This window comes from Cimex lectularius, unplaced genomic scaffold (genome assembly GCF_000648675.2).
Source record: "Cimex lectularius strain Harlan isolate CLEC.00 unplaced genomic scaffold, Clec_2.1 scaffold111, whole genome shotgun sequence".
In the NCBI taxonomy this organism is placed as follows: Eukaryota; Metazoa; Arthropoda; class Insecta; order Hemiptera; family Cimicidae; genus Cimex; species Cimex lectularius.
The window spans coordinates 1,265,790-1,289,498 of record NW_019392681.1 but is presented as its reverse complement, the minus strand read 5'-3'; the positions used below and the strand labels follow the sequence as shown (position 1 = coordinate 1,289,498).

At 33.9% G+C, this 23,709-nt stretch overlaps 2 protein-coding genes across 2 annotated transcripts; one reads left to right on the top strand and one right to left on the bottom strand.

The window, feature by feature from the left end:
* Positions 1-16: 16 nt before the first annotated feature.
* Positions 17-11,350, top strand: LOC106668614 (transcription elongation factor B polypeptide 3). The gene is made up of 8 exons (XM_014397527.2): positions 17-330; positions 7,973-9,044; positions 9,158-9,542; positions 10,118-10,212; positions 10,280-10,479; positions 10,545-10,691; positions 10,759-10,942; positions 11,017-11,350. Exons 1-8 carry the CDS (start codon positions 253-255, stop codon positions 11,085-11,087), a joined length of 2,232 nt encoding a protein of 743 aa, XP_014253013.1. The 5' UTR covers positions 17-252; the 3' UTR covers positions 11,088-11,350.
* Positions 11,351-14,604: 3,254 nt separating this feature from the next.
* LOC106668677 (TAF5-like RNA polymerase II p300/CBP-associated factor-associated factor 65 kDa subunit 5L) lies at positions 14,605-20,901 on the bottom strand. The gene is made up of 11 exons (XM_014397647.2): positions 20,532-20,901; positions 20,315-20,466; positions 16,582-16,827; positions 16,427-16,517; positions 16,206-16,277; positions 15,984-16,144; positions 15,751-15,927; positions 15,537-15,689; positions 15,330-15,477; positions 14,838-15,187; positions 14,605-14,778 (listed from the first exon to the last, which is right to left on the bottom strand). The coding sequence occupies exons 1-11, from the start codon at positions 20,598-20,600 to the stop codon at positions 14,673-14,675; spliced, it is 1,725 nt and encodes a 574-aa protein (XP_014253133.1). The 5' UTR covers positions 20,601-20,901; the 3' UTR covers positions 14,605-14,672.
* Between the last annotated feature and the right edge of the window lie 2,808 nt (positions 20,902-23,709).

Below are 23,709 nucleotides of genomic sequence, written 5' to 3'. Positions count from 1 at the left end.
CGACGTTCGCCTGGAAGTCGGCCGGTGACGTCGCATCCCTGCCAGGTGAAACAGCTGCTTCGCCTTTGACGGAGAAACGCGTTGGAGGAGACTTCGGTGTACTGCAACTAGCAACGGATGCTGACAGCGGGCGCACGAGCCAGTTTCGCCACTTCACCAGGCATGCACGTTCTTCCAGGCAGACAGCTGCAGAAACGAACCGGGCCAGAGGAATTATGAACCCACTTCTTTGATCTCTCCTTGACCGGAGCCATGTCAGGCAAACGGCTTCTCGACCAGATTCGTCACTACCAGAAGGACATAGAAAGATGTCCAGAAAACACGGAACGCGTGAGTATCGCCCTTTTTTTTACCCTTCACACCAAACTTTCTAAATAGTTTTTTATGTTTCGACCAAAATACCAGACGTCCTTATCTTTCCCATCCCATTTTTTCCTATTTGCACAAAATTACAATCACCAGAAGCATTTCGGCAGATCAAATTCTGGTCATCTATTCTTTTAAGGTGAATCCTTTAGGTTTGCAACTTGCCATTTTATGCTAGTTATGATCCTTAATCAGCTATAACGGAAATTCTTTTATCTTTGACAAACTAGGCCAGTTGAAATAACTTACCTTATTCTTTCAATTAATATAATTATGAAAGCAAATTATTTTCAGTTCACATAAAGCTAACTATAATAAAATCAGTAAAGATGGATGAATAAGCGTTTTGTAGCCTTTCATGTAACACCAGCCATGTTTCCAGTGCAAAATAAACTTTCTATGGGAAATTTTAAGAAATAAGAATCAAAACTACTTCTGCATACTGGAAAATGTAATTGGAAAAGGTTTAGAAATCCCAATTGCAAGGTTTAGAGAAAACTTGATAATCTAGGCCAAGATCACAAGCCACAAGAGAGTCTGTTATCCTCTTCTGCCCTGAATTAGAGACATAAATTGTAATTTTTAACTAGCAGAAGTCACAGCAACTTGATTAAAGAAAACTAGACTAAGATCCGGATTGATTTACCAGCTAAGATTCAGTACAATTAAGCTTCAGCTTCGTCCCCTTGAGGACGTGACCACCATATTTGGTAGGATCGGGGATGTTATCCAATGAATGTTTGCCATGCCAAGCTTTCGATGTTTTATTTCACTTCCCTCAGGGCTAGATTCTCTGTCAGTATTTAAAATTGTTTTCTTTTATCAACATTTTTCTCTCTTTTTGTCATTTCTTATACTAAATACAATGTTTTTTAATAAATAAAGGTGGCCGCAACGGTTTAGGCGTTGACACTGCGCTAATTACTGTAAGGTAAAGATCCAGGGTTCGAATCCAGCGGCTCTGCATTCGAACCCGACATACTTGCAAATGTTTTTGTTTTTTTCCAAAAACACTGGCACCCTGAGGGTTGATATTACTTCTGCTGTTCTGAACCTTCGTAAAAATAAATAAATATATGACACCTTTGACAAACTATTATCACAGACCTAGAAACGACATTCATTGGACCATATCCCCGATCCTACCAAATATATTGTTGATTAACAGCTGGTTGGTTAACTTTACATCAGTGACCACAACATTTCAAAATTGATAGTTTTACCGATGAAATAAGAACCTTCAGATTTGTGAGTGCCTGAATTGCCTAATAGCTCTGGGAAAACAGAACAAAATTACTTCCCAGGCATGAAGACATAGAAGGAACAGGCTAACTATCCTAAAAAAGGTCGTCCCCTCACCCATGGGATCCCACAACTCCCGGATGTGTACTTAAGTTGGAACTGGAAAAATGGCTTGAGAAAGAAAATCTCAAATGCTGGATAAACGCACCAGGCAAAAGACAAGCTAAGAGATTTATAAATCTCGTAAAAAGAAAGGTGAAGGAACTTAATCTCAGCAGACAGGATTTGAGAAAAATCATAAGCCTCTGTATCAGTCACTGCCCTCTTAACTATCGTCTGAAGAAGATGGGCAAAGCAGAGAGAGAAACATGCCATCTCTTTCGGGAGGATCCAGAGACATCGGTACGTATTAGTTAAAGTGAAGCATTAGCCCAGTTACCCACCAGTCACTTCGGTAGAATATTTCTCACATCAAAAGAGGTCCGGGAAGTGTCACCAAGGAAAGTGCTTAGTCTTATAGGAAAAAGCTCATTTTTCAAAATGCAAACCTTATAGGGCTGTAATTTATAGGCGTTCCACAATAGATCTACTTAGGTTGCAGTAGAGGAAAGGATTGTCATAATTCTTTATCAACCTCAAACCTTAAAAAAATACATATATAAAAAAAATAAAAATAAAGATGTGTATTATATATATTATGCAGGGAGGGCGACCAAGACCTGAGGGGTTAAATGCCTGGTTAGACTCGTACACCATCCCTAAGAAGTCCAGGACTTGGTCGCCTCACATGTCCTGCATAAATCTCTTGGACCTATTCACAAACCCCAAGATTTTGGACCATTTAATCTTGGGGAGTGATTTGGTGATGTCCGCTCCTTCAAAGATTTCAAATCTAGACCTAGCATACCTATTGCACTCTGCAAGGTAGTGCCTTGCCGTTTCTTCTTTTATTTTGCAAAAACTTTCTTTTTTAGATCGTATTTCTACTAGGAGGTTATTTGAACCCTTAAATACGCCGGTGTTTTTGAAAAAAGCCCATTTGTAAGTATGTCGGTTTGAACATAGGGCTGTTGGATTTGAACCCGGGACCTTTACCTTCCAGTGATGAGAGCCATGTCAATACCTAAGATCAAGTTTAAATTGGTATATCTAAGAAATGGGTATTAAACTAAGTAGGCATAATGTGAAATGTAGCCATAAAAATTCAAAATTACTAATTACAAGCTATGAGAAAACTATATATTTATGCCAAGTTGTGCCTTATGATGGGAGAATCATTTTTAAAGCTGGTCTTCTAGAACTACTTAAGATGCTACTACTAAATCAGAATACTTTCAACATTAAAATGAATTTTCTAACTAGAAAATGTACAAAACATGTAATAAGATAAAGAGTAATTAGAAATTGTACTTCTATAATATCATGGTACAAATGCAAGAAAAGAAATTGGAATAGAATTAATACTGTTTTGGATAGGTAACGTTCAAAATCAGATTATAATATGATTAAAATATACTTTGAAACCAGAAAATGTGCAACATTAAAAATTATGAGCTAAAAGAAAGCTAGATATTCTATTGTACGAGAGAATCTCATCCAGGTCTGTCGATGCATGTCTAAGGCCTAGTACGCACTGAGATTCTTTGAATCGATTCATTGTTGCGATGCAGCCCCGACTCTGCGCCGCAACAAAAAACCGTGTCCAGACCAAGATTCAGTTCACATTCATCAGTGCTTGCGAAAATGACTGAGGAACTAGCTCTCAGGAATTTCCCTTGCTCTTTTTTGCATTGTACGTAGTGCATCCAATTGGAAATGCAATAAAAACTGTCCTTTTAAAGTGTGCATTTTTTTTTTTCAATTTTGGCGACGGAAACACTGAATTTTTGGGTTAAACCGTTCAGTGTTTGGCTTTTCAATTCCCGATTTCTGTATTCCGTGAATGATACATCCCAGAAACACCGATGGGGAATGCATGTTTTCAATAAACTGTAAAGTCAACTCGGTACTCCACAACATACCTTTATACAAGACAGTATCAAAATCTTCAAGAAAACACTCATTAGAACTTCAACTAAACAAATGAAGTCCGATTCACATCCGCACTGGCAAATCTTGCGCAATATTGTGTCAAAGAATCCCACATCGAATGGGATTCAAAAGAGTTCGAAAATGCTAGCCCGCAACACACCAGATTCATCGCAACAATGAGTCAAGGCAGCCCAGGCTCAGGCTAGACACAGTCGAGACTGTCCGGTGATTCAAAGAGTCAACTCAAAGAATCCCAGTGCGTTCTAGGCCTAATAGGCAAAACTTGCAAGAATACTGGTCAGGATGATCAGGGGGACCCCATTTCACAAATTAAAGTGGTGGTCTGCGCACTTATATTTTCAGTGACTACATTATGCTAATTGCATGTGTTATACATACAATTATACATTACATAATGCAGCTATTACAAAATGTGAAATATTTTGGTTAAAACAATTAAACGCTAAAAGAAAAACAAATATTTCCTGCTCTGCTATTCTACGAGAGAATCTTTGAACTCGGTAAATATTTGAACTGAGCCGGTCAATCAACTTATATCAGCATTTATAATCAAAAAATTTCTGATTGCCGTTATTACCAGGCCTTATAAGGTTGTTAGAAAACCTGACTATTAATCATTTATACAAAAACAATTTCTCAGAGATTAAAGATACTTAACTAGGCCAACTTAGATTATTTAATTCTGGTAGTCTAATTTCCACACTTATTTATTCAGGGATAACTGTTTCCACCCGATAGGGAATGCTGCAACTTGCCATTCATACTTTGACTTTCCGTCTTTACAAAAAAATCAAACATGAATTAGATCAGCTCACTTATTTTATTTTTACAAGGATAGTAATTTCAATAACATCATTCAATTTAATTGTGAGATGTCCTTGTGGTTTTGGTATCTTCAGGTGGCAAGGAGCCAAAAAACATCTGAATAACCAAAACAAAACGCAAAATTGCAAATTAATGTTGTTAATTGACTGTTGTCTAGCTAGAAGCACTGATGAAATTAGCAAAATGCTGAAATGTCTAATAGATAAAACCATAAAATTCCACCTCTGCACAATTTTAAAGTTAAGACCGGGAAAAAAATTTAGGTCATTCTCAAGAGAATCTGATTTTATTGTTTGAATTGGCAGCCAGTGGATCAGGGTTTCTAACCAAATTCATCTGATCTGAAGTGATCAATTATGTATTCTGGGCTAGTAAATTATTTATGTCTGATGTTTGATAGTTATCTGTGCCAGTTTAGGTTTCACGTTACACTTGATCGAGTATCTTAATATAAATGATAGTTGTGGCCTTCTAGAATTATTGGGTGTCCATTTTATCTAGATTATTTACAGAATAAGAATATTAAAAAATATCGTCCCATCAAATTAAGATTGCAAAATAAAATGTACCTTACTAAAATTTTCTCCATGTGACTGTCACCTTTAGTTCTACATCCTTCCAGAATGCCTTTAGAAGGTAAAAGTTTGAAGAAAAAAATTTCACAGAATTTGAAATAGAAAACTGAACCAATTATATATTTAACCTATAGCTGTCTTGAATCTCAGTACCAGTCGAATTATAGAAATTGCTCCTGTTGAAATTAACATCTGTTCTAATACAGACAGAAAGAGAAACAATGCTATTGAAGGGGTATTTGATAGAAACAACCAAAAAACAGGATTTGTCTTCAGACCACAGAGAATGTTTAATCTCATTAAGTGCTTATACAAAACAGACGAATTTCTATAACTTAAATCACAATATCTTTTTGTTTGTTAACATTGATCAAAGATTCTTAACTGTGATGTTCAGTTGTAACTTCATTACTTGAGCGTCTTGTCAATACATGCCTTCAATTTTGGGTATTGAGAAAAGAGAAAGCAGAAAAAGGAACGATGCTGCTTGAATATCAAAGAAGTGAAAGTTGAACATCAAATGTCTGATTTGACAAACTTCACATGTTACCAATAATTTATTAGTTCATAAATTAGGCCATAATAAATTAACATGGTCCACACTCTAATTCTCACATGCTTATTAGATATAAATTCATATTAAAGAAAAAATCAGGATATTGTGAGGTAAAAGAAAATAATTGAATTTGACTGAAAACAGAGCTGTCACTGTTAGATCCAGCCATAATAAAATTCTTAGTGGTCAGATTGCATAACCGAGTCATCCGAGTAAACATGGTGTTCTGAAAATATAAAAGGATAGATAGCTCTCTTTTCGTGAAAACAGCAAAGATAATCTATTATCTGTTAATGTAAAAAGGAAAGATCTCATGATGTAAAAGGAAAAGATATAATTTGCTGTCAAAAATGAAAGATAAACCACTATATTGTGACGTCAAAAAAAAGAAAAAGAAAGATAATCCTTTATATCATGTAGTTTGCTGTCAAAAAAAAAAAAAAAATTGGTAAATACTACAATTAATTAAGGTTTTTAGTTGAGATGAAAAAAAGTTAATGGCACGAGCGGGACTCGAACCCATGATCTTCAGCTAGATACGCCGCTGCTCTACCACTTGAGCTATCGTGACCTCGATCCACTCGGACATCAACTTCCTATCTCAACCCCACCTTATGAGTTTTCCCTCCTTTTTGCCATTTTTCGACTGGGTTCGAATCCCGCTCGTGCCATTAACTTTTTTTCATCTCAACTAAAAACCTTAATTAATTGTAATGATTTAATTGGTCAAGCGGACCACGAAATTAGTGAATTGGTAAATACTTTCGTCCTTTTATCTAGCCAACACTTGATTAAAAAATGTAAAATACTATACTTATGTTATAAAAAGGAAGGAGAGTCCTATATATTTTGATTTAAAAAAAAGATAAAAATTACCACGGTGGCCAAGTGGTTAGGGCATCTGACTCGGCTGTTCTGGATCCAAGTCCAGACATAGCCCATGGAATTTTATTTGTGATTAATTTAGAAAAAAGCATTGTAAAAGGTAGTTGGACGTTTAGCTCTCTTGTATGGCAGGAATTAATTTTTCCTGCCATACAAGATGTACTAGCTTACGACATAAGAAAGAAAAACAGTATCCTGTTGTATAATTTGTTGTCGAAAAGGAAAGATAATCCTGTATATTTCAATGTTGAAAAGAAAGCATTTAATGCTCTATAGTTTGTCGTAAAAAAGAAAAGTAATCAGTTATACTTTGACTGGTTTTTGGATCTTGTCCACATCATCTACTTGTTATGAAAAAAAAAGAGTAAAACTGTACTATACTTTTCATGAAAAAGAAGAAGATAATATCACTATATTTAATGGTAAGGTGATAGTAATATAAATCATTATATTTCAATGTAAATAAGAAAGTTATACTGTCTTATCTTTTGGTGTTTATTGGGACCGCGGTGGCTGAGTGGTTAGGGTATCTGACTCGTCACACTAGCTGTTCTGCGTTTGAATCCCAACACTTTGGAATTTGATTTGTAATTAATTTACTAAAAGTATTGTACGGTCTGACCCTTCGTCCACAATACCCGATGGGTAGTTGTATATTAAACTCTCTTGTTTGACAATAATTACTTATTTTACTATCTTTGATGTAAACGGCAGTTTCTAACAACAAATTGCCTAAGAATCAGTTCTAGATTGTGCCAATGTATGTTGATGATATCACTTCTCCAGATATTCTGCAAATTTGCTGTAAGTCGGCATGTCTTGGCAATAGCTGCATACACTTTGCAAAATGACAAGCATACCAGTTGATCCTTTGGCGGAGGTGCTGCAGTCTTCGATACCAGCCGTTTGGAACAGCTTTTTAGAGATGGGAGTCCCTACAATTGTTAGAGCAGGGAACAATTGTACTCAAACAGATCCGCACTTGCCGGTGACCTTCCGAGGCACTTGACGACCCTTCCCGTTTTTTAACTTTTGACCTGATTTGATCAACCAAGCTCTCACAGGCTTAGGTTTCAATGAGGAAAATCCGTTGAGAAAATTTTCAAGAGAGTAGAAGGACTTAGAAGAGTGATTAAGAGCCGATCAGATTTAGGGTTAGGTCAGATTAGGTTAGGTTATGATTAGGTCAGATTTACATGATTTGTGTTCACCGATTTGCAGACCAACAACCACCACCTAGCCAATGACGTTGAAGAACCAATTTGCAAATTATTGTTCATAATTAGTTTTATATATTGACTTATATTTATTTATTGGTGAGACCATACATCAAACAAACTTGCTACACTTATTTACATATCTTGTGGGTTGTCCATTTTATTAGGTTTCGAAATGTATTTAATTGTCTGAATCCTATTTTTTATTATGTCTTCCACAATAGATATGCTGAATTTTTATTTATTTTTTCCAGATGATAAGATGCATTCAGAGGCTCTATGTATTGCCAATTTTGGTCCAACATTTACAAGAGACTGGAGTCGGGAGGAGCGTCAACGCTCTCCGAAAATACAATGGGGAAGTTGGGAATGCTGCGAAAGCTCTCGTTGCAAAATGGAAAGCGATGGTTGCTGCCGAAGAGATGAATGAAACCGAACCCGAGGTATACGAACCTAAGCAGCCTGAAGCGAAAGTCAGTCCTCCTGTTTCAGTGAAACACAGGGAAACCGAAAAGAGTGAAAAGAACCACAGAGATAAAACTAAAGAGAAACATAAAGAACATGATAAGTCAAAAGATAATTATAAGAAAGAAAAAGAAAAATCTAGTTATAAACATAATGTTAGTAGTAAAAATCATTCAGAAACTAATGGCGAAACACACAGAAGTGAGAAACATCACACGTCCAAAAGATCTCACTCTTCGTCGGTTTCAAATGTTGAACATAAATACGATAGGCATAAACATTCTCGAAGGGAGAAAGTTTCTTCTGATGAGGATAGCGATAGCAGTCCAAGTCTAAAAAAGAGCAGGAAGCATAGTCCAAAACATGAACATAAAAAGCGAAAAGTGGTCGAGGAAAGTGCATCAGATGAGAGCGAAGATGAAAGCGATTCAGACAACGATAGAGAAGCGGCAAGTGAAAGTTCTCAGTCTTCAGATGATCAAGAATCCGAAGAGGAAGCGGAGGAGGAAATCGAGGAACAAGAAGTAGAGGAGAGCTCAAAATCAGACTCTGAAACTAGTGAGAGTGACAAATCCAGCGATCACAGGCACAGGTCGAAACACCATAAGTCATCCCATCATCACAAGTCTAGTCATCATGACAAACGAAGCCGTTCGAGTTCAGACTGTAAAAAGAAAGAATCAAGCTCCTCATCATCTAAAGAAAAAAATTCAAAGGATCTAAAAGAATTGATACAGGCTAATGAGAAAAAAGTGAAAAAAGAAAAACTCAATTCTAAAGAAGGGTCTAGCTCAAAAAGTAGCAAGCCTTCCAAAGTCAAAATTGAAAGGAATGAAGATGGAAGTATTGACCAAGGATCAGGTTTGTTTTATCTTTATCTATGCTGTTAAAAAAATATTAAATTGTAATCTTTTTTTTTTTAGTTTGATTTTATTAATTATAAAATGGTTTATACAATAAAGTTGTTCTTTTAGGCGCTAGTTTTGCAGATGCCCTCATGGGTGTAGGCTACGTTGCAAAAAAGAAAAAGAAACCAAAAGAAGAAAACTCTCCTAAAAGTTCGAGTTCATCGAAATCATCTAAGTCGAAATCCTCCCACAATTCTTCATCGACGTCATCATCCTCACGCAATAAATCCTCCTCTTCCACCTCTTCAAGCCAAGACGGTTTCAAAATGCCTGAAGCCCTCAGCAAGCCTGTCAAACTCGAGCCTCTCAATTTAGATATTGAGAACACCCTGCCCGAAATCCTTCCTAATTACAAACCGCTTCCTCACATACCCGAAAACATCCGAAGGAATTCAAAGCCGATGTCTGAAGAAGACACGATGTTGTCTCTTATGACTACTAAGAATCTGAGGTATTATCTTATTTCTTTATTTTTTCATCTTTATTATTTATAAAGTATTAAGAAAAATGGCAAAAAGGAGGGAAAATTCAAAATGTGCGGTTGAGATGGGAAGTTGGTGTCCGAGTGGATCGAGGTCATGATAGCTCAAGTGGTAGAGCAGCGGCGTATCAAGCCGAAGATCGTGGGTTCGAATCCCCCTCGTCCATTGACTTTTTTATCTCGACTAAAAACCTTAATTAATTATAATATATTAATTGGTCAAGCAGACCATGAAATTAGTGAATTTAATGATTAAAAAAACGAAGTATACTTCACTAAAGCTCTCCGTGGCCATTTCATTTGTCGTCGAGAATCCAATCCGATTACACATTTGAAAAATGGCAAAAAGGAGGGAAAATTCAAAAGATGCGGTTGAGTTGGTGTCCGAGTGGATCGAGGTCACGATAGCTCAAGTGGTAGAGCAGCGGCGTATCAAGCCGAAGATTGTGGGTTTGAATCCCCCTCGTGCCATTGACTTTTTTATCTCGACTAAAAACCTTAATTAATTATAATATATTAAGAAATAAGTTGGATTTAAATTCCAGGACCAAAGTTTACTCTGGTGCAAAATTCGGAGTCTATCATCAAGTGCCTTCCTTATACAATCTTTGCTTGCAGCTTCTGTCTGCAAACATCGATGGTAAATAATTCCAGCAATTTTTAAACCTAAAAAAAAAACAACTAGATATTTATTTATTTCATTTCAGCTTTGGAGTTCACTGGTGGTGTTCCTTACAACATTCTTAAACCATTATTAGAGAAACTGAATGCAGACCAGTTATATGTAGTGGAACATTATAATCCGTACCTAATAGAAGAAACTGATCCTCTTTGGCAGTTCCACTGCAAGAAAGACTTTAGAGGGGAACAACGACAGGAAATGGAATCTTGGAGGGATCTTTACTTGGTTAGTTTTTTTGTTTTTTATCCCACCTACCTGAAACATCGATATTTATTAGTGTTAACTTTTAGAGATGCATGGATGAAAGAGAGAGAAAATTAAAAGCTGTAACTTCAAATATACACCATGCTATAGCAAAGTCGACTCCAGTGAGAACAGCGAAGCTGGCGTATGTTGACAGTGTTGTTAAACCTCCACGAAATATTGCAAGAAAACAGGTAAATTATTTGAAAGAAAGTAATCTAATTTTTATTATTAAAAAAAATTACATTTTTGGTATTTCAGGCTAAATTTGGAACTGCTATCTCTTCATCTTCGGCTTCATCTTCAAGCAAACCTTCGTCTAGTTCTGATACAAAACACCAGCTTTTGGCTAAAGCGGTAATCGGTGGCCATACGCCTGGTGTCCAAGCGACAACGACAGTTCCTGCCCCTCCTCACTCTATTTCCAGGGGGACACCTCAAATAAGTAACTAATGTTCTTTTTCAATTATGTCAACATGATTATTGTATTTTAATTTTACACGGTTATTTATCTTTTAGTGAAGAAAAAGAAGGCACCGTTAATGGCCAAGGCATTACAACTTATAAAAGGAAACCGATTCAAACGATGAACAGTGTTTTGAAAACATTGATGTTTTCAAACCAAAGTCTTGTTATTCATGTTTAATGTTGTTGCACATTTTGGAGATCGTCTATTCTTATATTACCTGAGAAAAACCGTAATAGTTTTAAATATTTAAACTTTAATGTTGGAAGAAATCTTTAGACTATCGATTTTATCAAGCTGTATCTTCCTGTTTTGTGATTTTATTTAATATTTTTCCTTTTGTAATTTTAATTTGTGATGGCAACCTAATGTACATAAAATAATTTTGTGCAGTTTTTATGAATATTGAGTAAAATATTAAAACAGACTTTTTCTTTTTTGTTTCTTTTCTAACTATGATCATTGTCAAAAAGTAATTTATATACTGGGTAATCCGGTTAGGTTGGATACACAATTTTGTGGGGACTGTAGAGGACCAGAGAGTCATCCGATTCGTACACCTAAGATCTGGGATTGAATCCCAGCAGAGGCCATAGACGAGTTAATTGGCCCTCCAAAATAAAAGGAATATAGTTTTCATTCAATTTTGCACAAAGGCTCTGCGTCTTAGGTTCAATTCTTACCATTGCCCCAGGAATTTTTGATCCATCCCACTACCACCAAAAATGTATTAAAAAATATGAACGTGTGGTGATTAGTGACCGTTAATCGATAATTATTCAGAAATCGTGAGATGCGGTCTGGTGTGATGTAGGTTTCAGAAAAACATTTTCTTTATCGTGTCAACGTTTCGATCTTTATTGAGATCATCTTCAGCGCCTGGGATTTACAAACATTGTTTACCATTAACAAATACATTTAGGGTGTGGAAAAGTGAATTTATACAATGCAAAATATAATTTGATTGAATATAAAAAATATATTTTGCATTGTATAAATTCACTTTTCCACATCCATGTACTTGTTAAATGTAAACAATGTTTGTAAATCCCAGGCCCTGAAGATGAACTCAATAAAGATCGAAACATTGGCGCGATAAAGAAAATGTTTTTCTGAAACCTACATCACACCAGACCGCATCTCACGATTTCTGAATAAAAATACGAACTTTGAGTTAATGTGGTAAACATGATTCCTTTATATTAGAATATATATATTTAACTTGGTACTAATTTACTTCTTTGGGTAAGAAGCACAAAGGCCAAAAAGAAAATTGGAAACTCGAGGTGGACTGGACAAGGTCTCTTAATGCACCGCGAGAAGGAGGTAAGCCTTTAGTATTTTAATCATTTAATATCTAAAATAATACTGTTTTTCTAACAATGTTTGTTTTTATTGTTATTTTAAATTGCTGTTATATCAGGGTTATAACTAGAGGTGTATAGTGAAGATACGGGTCATTCTTAATGCACTGTGTTATGTACTCGGCAGAATTTGTCTGGAGGCACCACCATGCTCTGATCGGAAAAGGATCATAAATTGGATGATCTCAGAAAAAGTGCTGATTGGTTGCTAATTTATGATGAATGAAGGAAAGGAATAATTAGGATGTTCCAACCGTCATGGACTGTACCAGCCCAGAACAGGAGTGAAAGAGCTATTGGTCTCACCAAGCTCATGTTGGTCCATGCTCAGTTGACACATTGTCATCAACACGAGCCAAAACATAAACAGAAAGATATTTTGTATCCAACCCATTTACACTTAATATTCAAGCAATTGTATGCCAGTGATTTATCCATTAAGGTGATACACAAGGAAGCTTCGGACCTTCCTAATATTCAAGAAGTCATACTGCTAGTTTTGTACCCCAGATATTGTTTTTTGTTTTGCAGAACTTGCAAAATTGAACCCACTAGCCTTGTCTAAAAGAAATGGTGCACAACCAAGCTTCAAAGAGAAAGACCATCCTACTCTGCATGACTTTTATTACAAAGATATACTAACTTCCTCCTGCCTCACTGTAGTGCATACTCGGTACAATTATTCGCAATTTGAGTGTAGGTTATCAACAAACACCATTCTAATCTGATTGGAAAATATGTCATTCTCAAAATACTGTCTAGTTTTGCTGATGCTTAGGTACAGAAGGAAAATAAAAGCCAGGATGTACCACCATCATTTATAATACAATTAATTAAGGTTTTTAGTTGAGATAAAAAGTCAGTGTCACGAGCGGGATTCGAACCCACGATCTTCAGCTTGATATGCCGCTGCTCTACCACTTGAGTTATCGTGACCTCGATCCACTCGGACACCAACTTCCCAGCTCAACAGCACCTTTTGAATTTTCCCTCCTTTTTGCCATTTTTCACCTTTGGATCGAGGTGGTCATTCCATTTGTCGTCGAGAATCCAATCCGATTACACGACATTTGAAAAATGGTAAAAAGGAGGGACGATAGCTCAAGTGGTAGAGCAGCGGCGTATCAAACCGAAAATCGTGGGTTCGAATCCCGCTCATGACACTGGCTTTTTATCTCAATTAAAAACCTTAATTAATTGTAATATATTAATTGGTCAAGCGGACCACGAAATTAGTGAATTTAATCATTTATAATGTTGAACTGTACCAGACAAGTTTTTAGGTATGATCGGCGTAAGTAGTCGATGACCTTTTAAAAGCCTGAGTCAAAGATCAATCAGTTTCTCTAGACTCAGAATAGGTCATACTCAAAATTGCATGGTGCTTTCTATAAATGGTCTTGTATCCAACCCAAATTTAATGGCAGGGTCAAAGCTTGGCTCTATAACAGTGCCATAGTTGTATTTCTGGGTATTTTAATAATTTTGAATTAATAAGGATTTCTATTGTAGTTTTTTTTTTCAAATATGTATGAATGTATTTATTAGCATGACAGTTCAATATGAAAAGGTGGACAAAAAATGTATTAATACTCCAATGACCCATATTTAGGGTTTTTATATAATGATGTTCGTTGGGGCCTTCAGATTAGTATGCTGAATAGCAAAGCATTCAGGCAGCATACATTCAGGCCAATCTGACACTTTTTGAAATTATTATTCAGAAATCGTTAGCTGCGGTTTGTGATGTAGGCTTCAGAAAAACATTTTCTTTATCGTGCCAATAATTTGCAATCCCTCGAAGTGTCTTTCAAAACCCACCAAATACAAACTACTTACGACAAAAAAAGGTTTCAAGTTTATGACTTAATTTGGTTAACTTACTTGTAATAATTATTTTGTCAAATATACAAAAAAAATTAAATTAATTAAAAGTTAGTAAGGTTTAAAGTATTCTAGCATGTTCAAAAATTAAGTCATTTATTTGAGATCGTGTAACATATTTTGAATTAAGTTCTGAACCAATGTGACATTGGGAACACTGAATTTTAAACAAAACTAAATTTGAAGTAAAATAATGAAAAAGGAAAAATGCACAACCATAGGTTTCAAGTTAATATCAATAAAATGAGTCTTAACAACAAAATGGAAGGAATAAAATAAACATCACATAGCTAAGAATTTACAGAAAGTCTAAAAAATATAACAAGTTACCTAGTAGTTTTTACAATACATTTTTTTTCTTGAAATTTTAAGGGCAAAACTTCCTTTCGAAAAATTCAAAAAATAAATAAATTACATATGTACATTTTAAAAACTTCTTCATTTAAGGAATTACAGAAAATTTATTTCTGAACGCCTACGGCAACTAAAGTGTTTTTCTGGGAATATTGAAGGGAGAGCAATGTTGAACATTTTGTGTGATACGTTTTTGATGTGATGTCACCAGTGCTATAACAAAAAGTTAAATGAGTAAAGTACACAGCAAAGATATGAGAAAAAAAAATTACCAGGCTTGTTCATTGTCAAGAGACCAAAGCAGGACAACACCGTCGTAACAGGCCGCTGCGACTGTTGACCCATCGTGGCTCCAATCAACTGAAACTACTCGCTTCTCTTGACCGGCAAGCTGGAATAGAACGGAACCAGTCGCAATGTCCCAGATCCATACCGACTTGTCGTCCCCACCGGACGCAAGATATTGTCCATTGGGGCTGAACGCCAGAGAATAAACAGCACCTTGGTTCTGGAGACCACCCATCACCCTCACCATGTTACCGTCGGTGACAGACCACAGCCGAACTGTCTTATCAACTGAACCCGTGGCAATGTAACTCCCATTCGGATGAAACTTGACACACTATAATCAAAAGTGTTTGTTTAGAATAGTGAGGAGAGATCCTTAAAAATAAAATAAAACCAGTAAAAGATTGGATAAATTCTTATAATTTATTACTTTTTGAGGGAGAGTTAAGAAAGTGTAAGTTAAACGTTAAACTTACAGTAACGTCGTTTAAGTGCCCGGCCATTATCCTGAGAGGATAGGTCATCTCTAGGCTCCAAACTCTGGCTGTCTTGTCCTGAGAAGCAGTAGCGACATAGTTTGATATCGGAGAAATGGCTACACCCCAAATAGGAGAAGAGTGGCCTCTAAATTAAAAAAAAAAGGTCCATTTATTTGAATAACAACACAAAATGTACCTTATTACCTGTAAACTGCCGTACAGGAAAAGTCGTTTAACGACCACAGCCTCATTGTAGTATCAAACGAGACAGATACTAAAAATTCAGTGTCACTTATGAAGGACAAATCATAAACTGTATCACTGTGACCTCTTAAAAACCAATTTTGTTTTTCGATTCTAAAAAAGTTTAAAAAATAAATATACTAGGAATTAATATTAAGTTTAAAATGGTGCATACTGTGCTAAAGATTCGTCAATGAGCTTTGTGTCCACAGCTAGTTGCACTGAAGAAAAATAACTGGGATGGAGCTTCGGCATGAGCTTAGTTTCGCCAAGGCCCCACACTCGAACCTGTGACTTGTGATCGCCAGTTGCAGCGAGCCTTCCCTCGGACGACACTCTTCCACAGACGATTCTAACAAATTCCAGTTCGAGTTACACACAAATTTGTTGTTGGTTTTTTGACATTACCCTTCGGCTTTGTGCCCTCTGTAAACCAACAGCGGTGGAGGTGGAGTCGACTGCATTCTCTTGTTGTTAATTTCCCTAAGAAGTTCCTCCATTGTTTTATCTTTATAAGGTACATAAAATCCATCGCCATATATAGTCTCCACGGTGGATTTAGACGTTTCCTGTAAAATTTACGCCAATAAATAATTAAATAGAAACATTTTTTATCAATATTTAACTCACTTCATCCGTGTCTGTTTCATTGTTCAAAACATCTTCTGTGAGTATTGTAACATCAAAGTAGGAATGGAGAGGCTTAAAAATATTAAAAAATAGAATTAATTGAAATAATTAAAAAAGGTCAATTATGACTGCTAAACATATGGATTAATATGCCTTAAAAATATTGTTACTAAAAATAACTAATTCACTTGAAAAAATAAAGGTAAAATAATTATAATTACTGGTATTAAAATATGAAGACTATTCTTTGTTAAAAATGTTCTTAAAGCTGATATCGAGCAGGGGCTTAGTTTTAAATCACATTTGCAATGCCTAAAATCATTAAAAATTAATTTAAAAAACATTCTTTCTTAATCGCGATTTTGATTTGACATACCTGAAGTACCAAACTTGAGGATGAGATGCCAGGTCCTCAGAGTTGTGAACTGTTAGCAATTGTTCAACCAGGGGAAGCCAGTCATTGTTCATTGGTGGTAGCATTTTCTTAAGAAACTTGGCGCACGACGCTTTCGAATGGAGTGCCAGGCTGTCGAGATACAGGTGGCACAGAATCGGCATTATTAATTGTGTCAGTTCGACTCGGACCTGATGCTCCCGCAGACTCCTCACCCATGATTTCAACCTGTTATTTAAAAATTTTGATATGTTTAACCTCTCTATGTGCATTTTCTCAAAAAATGGACACTTTCTATTTGGCTGACATGTTCTTAATGATTAATAAAAAATTATTGTAAGATGAGAGGTTTTACGTAAAATTGTTTAGCATAACTTTTTAACGTGTAAAATGCGGATGAACTTCAGGGAAGCCAACGTATTCCAACCGGCAGGTCGGCTGACTGTTGGAAAGTTTGTTTTTTTTTTTAATATTACTTATAAATAATACAAAAATGTATTGTAAACAAACTTAAATCACAGACGCAAGATGGTCAAATCTTTTAAAATATTATATGTATAATAAATTATAATTTTAATACAATATGAAATGCTTTTTAATTTTTTTATTTTATATGGATAATAAATTATAATTTTAATACAATATGAAATAAGCTTTTTAATTTTTTTTATATATGGATAATAAATTATATTTTAATACAATATGAAATAAGCTTTTTAATTTTTTTTTATTTTATATGGATAATAAATTAATTTTAATGCAATATGAAATAAGCTTTTTAATTTTTTTTATTTATTTTTTTACGAGGGTATTTCAACTACAAGTTTATATGAACCCTCAGGGTGCCGTTTTTTTAAAATCCTATTTGTAAGTATGTTGGGTTCGAATGCAGGGCCACTTAATCGGGGATCCAGAGTTGGGCGTAATCGATTAATTTTTTTTAATCACAATTAACAATTAATTAATTGTCAAACTATTCACAATTAAAAAGTTAATCATTAATCGTTAATCAGATTAAACAATCAATTTATTGATTAATTAAATTGTCATTCAACGTAATTATTTACATAATGATGCCGCGCCGCGCTTTTACTCATACAATTTTTGACAACAAAAAGTTCAACATTCACCATTTAAAGGCTAGATACATTCGTTAAATATTTACGATCTGTATAATTAGTCATGATTAAATATAAATCGTTTTTCTAGATAAACCATTAATAGTTTGGTATTTTAATAATAATAACAATACTAAGGAATAATGTTTAGCGGAGAGTAAGGATTCTGATTTAACTTATGTTTTGATTGTAATCATAGAATAATACTTTATTCGTCATATAATGCTTGACAATATATGAGCCTTCTTCGGATTTCAAGCCCATCCTTGATCTTCTAACCGTAAATTTTGGCATTAAATGTTAATGATTAATCATTAGTTAAATCAATCTCCAATTTGATTAACGATTAATTTAATCAATCTCAAATTTGATAAACGATTAACAATTAATTTAATCAATCTTAAATTTGATAAACGATAAACTATTAATTTAATCAATCTTAATTTAATCAATCTCGAATTTGATAAACGATTAATTTAATCAATCTCAAATTTGATAAACGATTAATTTAATCAATCACAAATTTGATAAACGATTAACGATTAATTTAATCAATCTCAAATTCTATAAACGATTAATTTAATCAATCTCAAATTCGATAAACAATTAATTTAATCAATCTCAAATTTGATTAACAATTAACGGTTAATTCATTAATCGAGCTGCTGATGATTAAATTAATTGTTAATCGTTTATCAAATTTGAGATTGGAATTTGCCCTACTATTTGCCTTACAGTGTCAACGCCTAAACCGTTGCGACCACGGACACCCCAAGCTTTTTAATAAAATGTTGTAAATATAATAGTGTAAAAATGTTGTAAAATATGTTGTACATGTCTTTAAAAAAAATAAGTAAAATAGTTATCAATGTATTTTTTTAGTAAAAAAACCACATGGAAATGTTTTCTAACATAAACCAACAAAATTGTACAATTACTTTTATTATTTACATTTGCTTTATTTTAGTTTGCCAGTGCCATTACAGTGCCAACATGACCTCAACAAAGATCGAGACATTGGCACAATAAATAAAATGTTTTTCTAAACCCACATCACACCAAACCACATTTCACGATCTCTAAATAATCATTAAATAACAGTCACTAAACACCATTGTTTAGTTTATTGATTCAGTTATGTTCATTGCATGAAAATATGTAATTCTGTATGTATCTACACATAACATTTCTGTTATCATTCAATATGTTACATTATTGCTCAAATTTGTCTGGAATTTTTGAAGAAAGTTCATATTTATTTTGTTTATATTCAGAAGAGTTAAAAGTTCATTTTAGTTACTTACGTTTTTATGTGCTAGACTATCTCAGGTGTATTTAGACCATGAGAAACGTTCTAATTTTTTACACATATCAAATTGTATACATCAATAGTTCCCAAACTTTTTACATTTCTGACGCCCTTAATATAACACAATTTTTCAGCGTGTACTTTAAGATAATAGTCTGTTTCAGAAAAGCATCTAAACCTCTTATTTTGTTTAATAAATAACCAAAACTATTGACTCTTGTGAAATTGAAAAATATAAAAATAATATTTTTTATAGAAAATTTTTGCGGTGCACTTGTAACACAGTCGCAGCAGCGCACAGTTTGGGAATTACTGGTATATACTGTATACATTATAGAATAAAGACACATAGAAGTATTATAATAAAAATGCTATTTAATTTTTTTTTTCTAGGTTTAGTTTTTAAAAAACCAGGGGTGAAAATAATAAGTTACGAATAATCCGGATCTTGGTATGGTGTCGATGAAAAAACAAATTCAATTGTTACTTCCAAGCTTTCGGCCCATTTTAAGGTCATCATCAGGGCAAAACAATCATAACGTTGTCTACAAATAGACATTATTAAGTTTTTAATAGATAGTTTAAAATGTCTTTGAAGACCGACTCAGTCCCAACATTGCCAAGGACTGTAACACCCTGACTGTAGAAGTTACAGTCCTTGGCAATGTTGGAAATGAGTTGGACTTCAAAGAACTTGAAACCATCTATCAAAAACTTAATTATATCAATTTGCAAACTTCGACTGATAACGACCTTAAAACAGGTCGAAAGACTGGTAGATAACAAGTGAATTTGTTTTTTCATCGAGGCCATACCAAGATCAAGATTATTCGTCAGTAAAAAAGTAATCGATAAATCTAGTACTTTAAATAGTACTACTTTGTTTTCTATAGGTATCATAAGATACAAATCTGATTTTGCTTTTGTACTTAGTTTTAGTTGATAACACCGCATGTAACACAGTTGGGATATATAGTTGAATAATCGAGGTTTAGAGTAATATTCATAATGATTAAATAAACAAAAGTAAAAATTTGGTAATTTCTAGTCATATCGGTCTGCCCTACCCTTACTGGTTTAGTGACATAGGGTCCCAGTCCACAGACCTGGCGCTGAAGATTGTGAAAAGCCAAATAGCATCGGACAGGCCAGACCATTGAAGATGGGCAGACCAACATGATTGGAAACAACCTAACTAGAGGTCATCACCCTGCAGACCACATGAAGAACTCTCACAATGGTAAATGTTTTCATGTAGAAAATCTTTTGTAACAACTAAGATACTTACAGTGAAAACTGATATTCTGCCTGTGCGATATCCCTGACAGTAGTTGTGTACGAAATAGAGTTTTTCTTTGAACAAGCCCGTAGGGCATCGTCGTAACGACTGCTCTCCTCCTGTGTCACCGTCAACGGGTGGGTGTAGTTGCTGTTTTCGTGCTGAAGCAGACAATAATCCATAAAAACCATACTCCCAAAGGGTTGTCAAAGTTGTTCTGACTCACCAAATAGCCTCTGTTTTGGAAATACGAGAGGACCGACTCGGTGACCCGGTCGGGTTTCAACAATTCCATGTCCTCCAGCTTGTCCAGCCTGATGTCAACGCCGGGAGGACATCGACTCTTGGAATGCGGCCGGCTGAACGGCGAAGGACGCGACTGTCCTTAAAGTCATCCGAATTATTTCAGGCGTACTTCCAGGTACAAAATAGGCGGAGACACTGACGACCGAATGGAACAGCGACCAGTGAGCATATAGACGTGCGTTGCTAATTGCTATCTCCTTCCTTTGAACTTTGAAGAATGAACCTAGCGCTTCGTTGTTGTCATCAGGAACTAATCCTGCTTTTATATGCTACAGGTACAAGACGACACAAGTTATAACCGCACATCATATTCTCCAATCGTAACAATCGATTAGCAGACGCATATAACAACAATAACATGAAATATGATATTAAAGCTAACCTTCATTACAAAGTTGTAATTAAAAACGCAGCCAAGACAATAAACGATTAAAAATTAACACAAAACGAACTACATTACATAAATTATAAAAAGTTTTCCGTAGGTCAACACATTTGGAATATTAAAAAAATATAATTTATAACAAATATAAATAAAAATATAAGTAATGCGTACAAAAACAAATCTTGGTTATAGGTAGTAAATATACAAATTAAAAAACAAATTTAACATTCATAAGTTAATTGCGTGCCTTAAAAATATAATTTCGTAAGTGTACAACATGTAAAATATATATGTATATGTATATAGAGCATATAGCTTTTATTATTAAGAAGATAATTAAGCCTAATAAATTTATACGTAACATGAAGTATGAAAATAAAGCACAATCCTGTATTTCAAAGTATGTCCTGTATTAAAAGCACAACCAGGAAGACAATATTAAAAAAATATACAGAATAAGTACAAATAAAATGTACATTGATACAAAATCCAATTATTTAAATGGTTAGAGGTATAAATATGCAAAATAGAAAAGAAATTTAGTCAAATACGACATTTAAAATATTTACAAGTTTATTGCATCTTTATAGAAAGATTGAATAACATACTCACTCCATCATTTATTATTTATATTATTTTATTGCGTAGTTATATGCATGAATTAAAATTGATTAAATGCAAAGTAATGTATAATAATAATGAAGATTAAAACAATTTTAACAAAGAGTACAATTGAGCCTTGTATATATTTAACTCATACTTTTCACCTGTTAAGAAGATACAAAAGTAATTATGTTGATTTGATGCCTAGTATGTATATGCTAAAACAAAGATTATTAAGTGTAAAGCTATGGCTCAAGTTAGTGAATATAAATAATATAAAAACAATTTTTAGTAAATCGTGAAATTTCATATCGGAGTTTGTGGGATGACGAACCAAAAATTTGGTCATTTCCGAAAAATGTATATTGTTAAATTCTCTGTTTTAGTTATACTTTCCTTTTAAGAATGATTATTTTTAATAAACATATTTATGCACCAGTGAGCCCAGATTAATCTATCTTTATTAATTATCCATTAATTTTCTTATAGACTTGGTTGAATCAATGCTGTTGAGCGGCTGCCTGAGAATAAATGTTCATAGAGTAAATAATTTTAATAATGATGTTAAACTTTTTCAGGTGTCCTGAGTTGGTAGTGCCCTGCTAAGAGAATTGGTTAAGCTGCTTTTGTTTAATTTAAAATAAATTACTGGCAGGCTTCATGAATTAGTGTGCAACCACCCTGGGTGTAGGCGTCTGGGGTCAGACCTAAGTTTTATCCATCTATCCACCAGATTTAGGTTAATCTTTGTTTTTGCATACACATAGGCATCAGATCAACATAATTCCTTAAGTACCTTCTTAACAGGTGAAAAATATGTGTTTACTAAAATACACACACACACAGATATATATATATATATATATATATATATACTATAAAGGTTCAACTGTACTGCTACTTAAAATTATTTTAACCTTCATTACATTAACCCATTGCTTTACATTGATTAAATGTTAATTAATAAATTTGTATACATGTGCTATCATGCAACAGATCACTTTAATAATAAAGAGAGTAAATGCTTACCATTCATATTTTCTATAGATTTCAATTGTACAATTATTTAAAATTGTTTTAAGGTTTTTTTTTGGTATTGGCTTTATAGCCATAAGCCAGGTGTAGCCATGCCGCAGCCAACACCAATTTTGAATAATTGGTTGTATATGAATGTACTTATAATTTTATTTCCATTTGTAAAATATATTTTGTATAATATTCCAGATGTGCTGACCTATTGTAAAACTTTTATACAGGGGAAACAAATGGTCACTGCCATTCTGAAGTACAATTCTCATATCAGGTGGGATTCCTACATACTCTCTATAAAAAGCCAAGGAATGATATATTTCAATTAAATGGGACAAATTGCTAGACACAAGTACAAATAAGTAACCTCACATGGTCTTATGTAAATATTGTATATAAAATAAAAAAATAATTTATAGTTGCTAATTGGATTTTACAAATTTCCAATTAGATATAATTTGTTTATTTATTAATTTGTTATGCATATTAAAAATAGATACATTAAATTAGTATAATAATTGTATTAAATAAATGCACATTTGTTGTATTAAATAAATATTATTATGTATTATATTAAGTAATTAAGTTATTTGTATTAGGGATTTTATGTAATTAATTTTTTAATGAAAGTGTAATTATATGTAATGTTATTTAAAACATTTAAAACTATGTGTGGTGTTTAGTGACCGATACTTGATGATTATTTGGAGGTCGTGAGATGCGGTCTGGTGTGACGTAGGTTTCAGAAAAACATTTTCTTTATTGTGCCAATTTTCGATCTTTATTGAGATCATCTTCAGGCCCTGGGATTTATTGTTTAAATTTTACAAATACACGTAGGATGTGAAAAAAAATTATACAATGCTAGAAAATTTTACATTAAAAAAAACTGAATTTATACAGAAAATTTTAGATTAAAAAAAAAATTATACAGTGCTAGAAAATGTTAGATTCAATCAAAGTGGAAGAAGGAACACAAACTATTTGAGTGAGTACAAATACTTTGATTGAATCTAAAATTTTCTAGCGTTGTATAATTTTTTTTAAATCTAAAATTTTTTATCACATTGTATAATTCATT

Coding starts and splice junctions, on each gene's coding strand:
- LOC106668677 (XM_014397647.2), bottom strand. CDS start 20,600: ATGGAATTGTTGAAACCCGACCGGGTCACCGAGTCGGTCCTCTCGTAT. Junction 16,145..16,205: donor ATGAAACAGACACGGATGAA/GTGAGTTAAATA, acceptor TAAATTTTACAG/GAAACGTCTAAATCCACCGT. Junction 15,188..15,329: donor GGCACTTAAACGACGTTACT/GTAAGTTTAACG, acceptor TTTTGATTATAG/TGTGTCAAGTTTCATCCGAA.
- LOC106668614 (XM_014397527.2), top strand. CDS start 253: ATGTCAGGCAAACGGCTTCTCGACCAGATTCGTCACTACCAGAAGGAC. Junction 10,480..10,544: donor CTTGGAGGGATCTTTACTTG/GTTAGTTTTTTT, acceptor GTTAACTTTTAG/AGATGCATGGATGAAAGAGA. Junction 10,943..11,016: donor CAGGGGGACACCTCAAATAA/GTAACTAATGTT, acceptor TTTATCTTTTAG/TGAAGAAAAAGAAGGCACCG.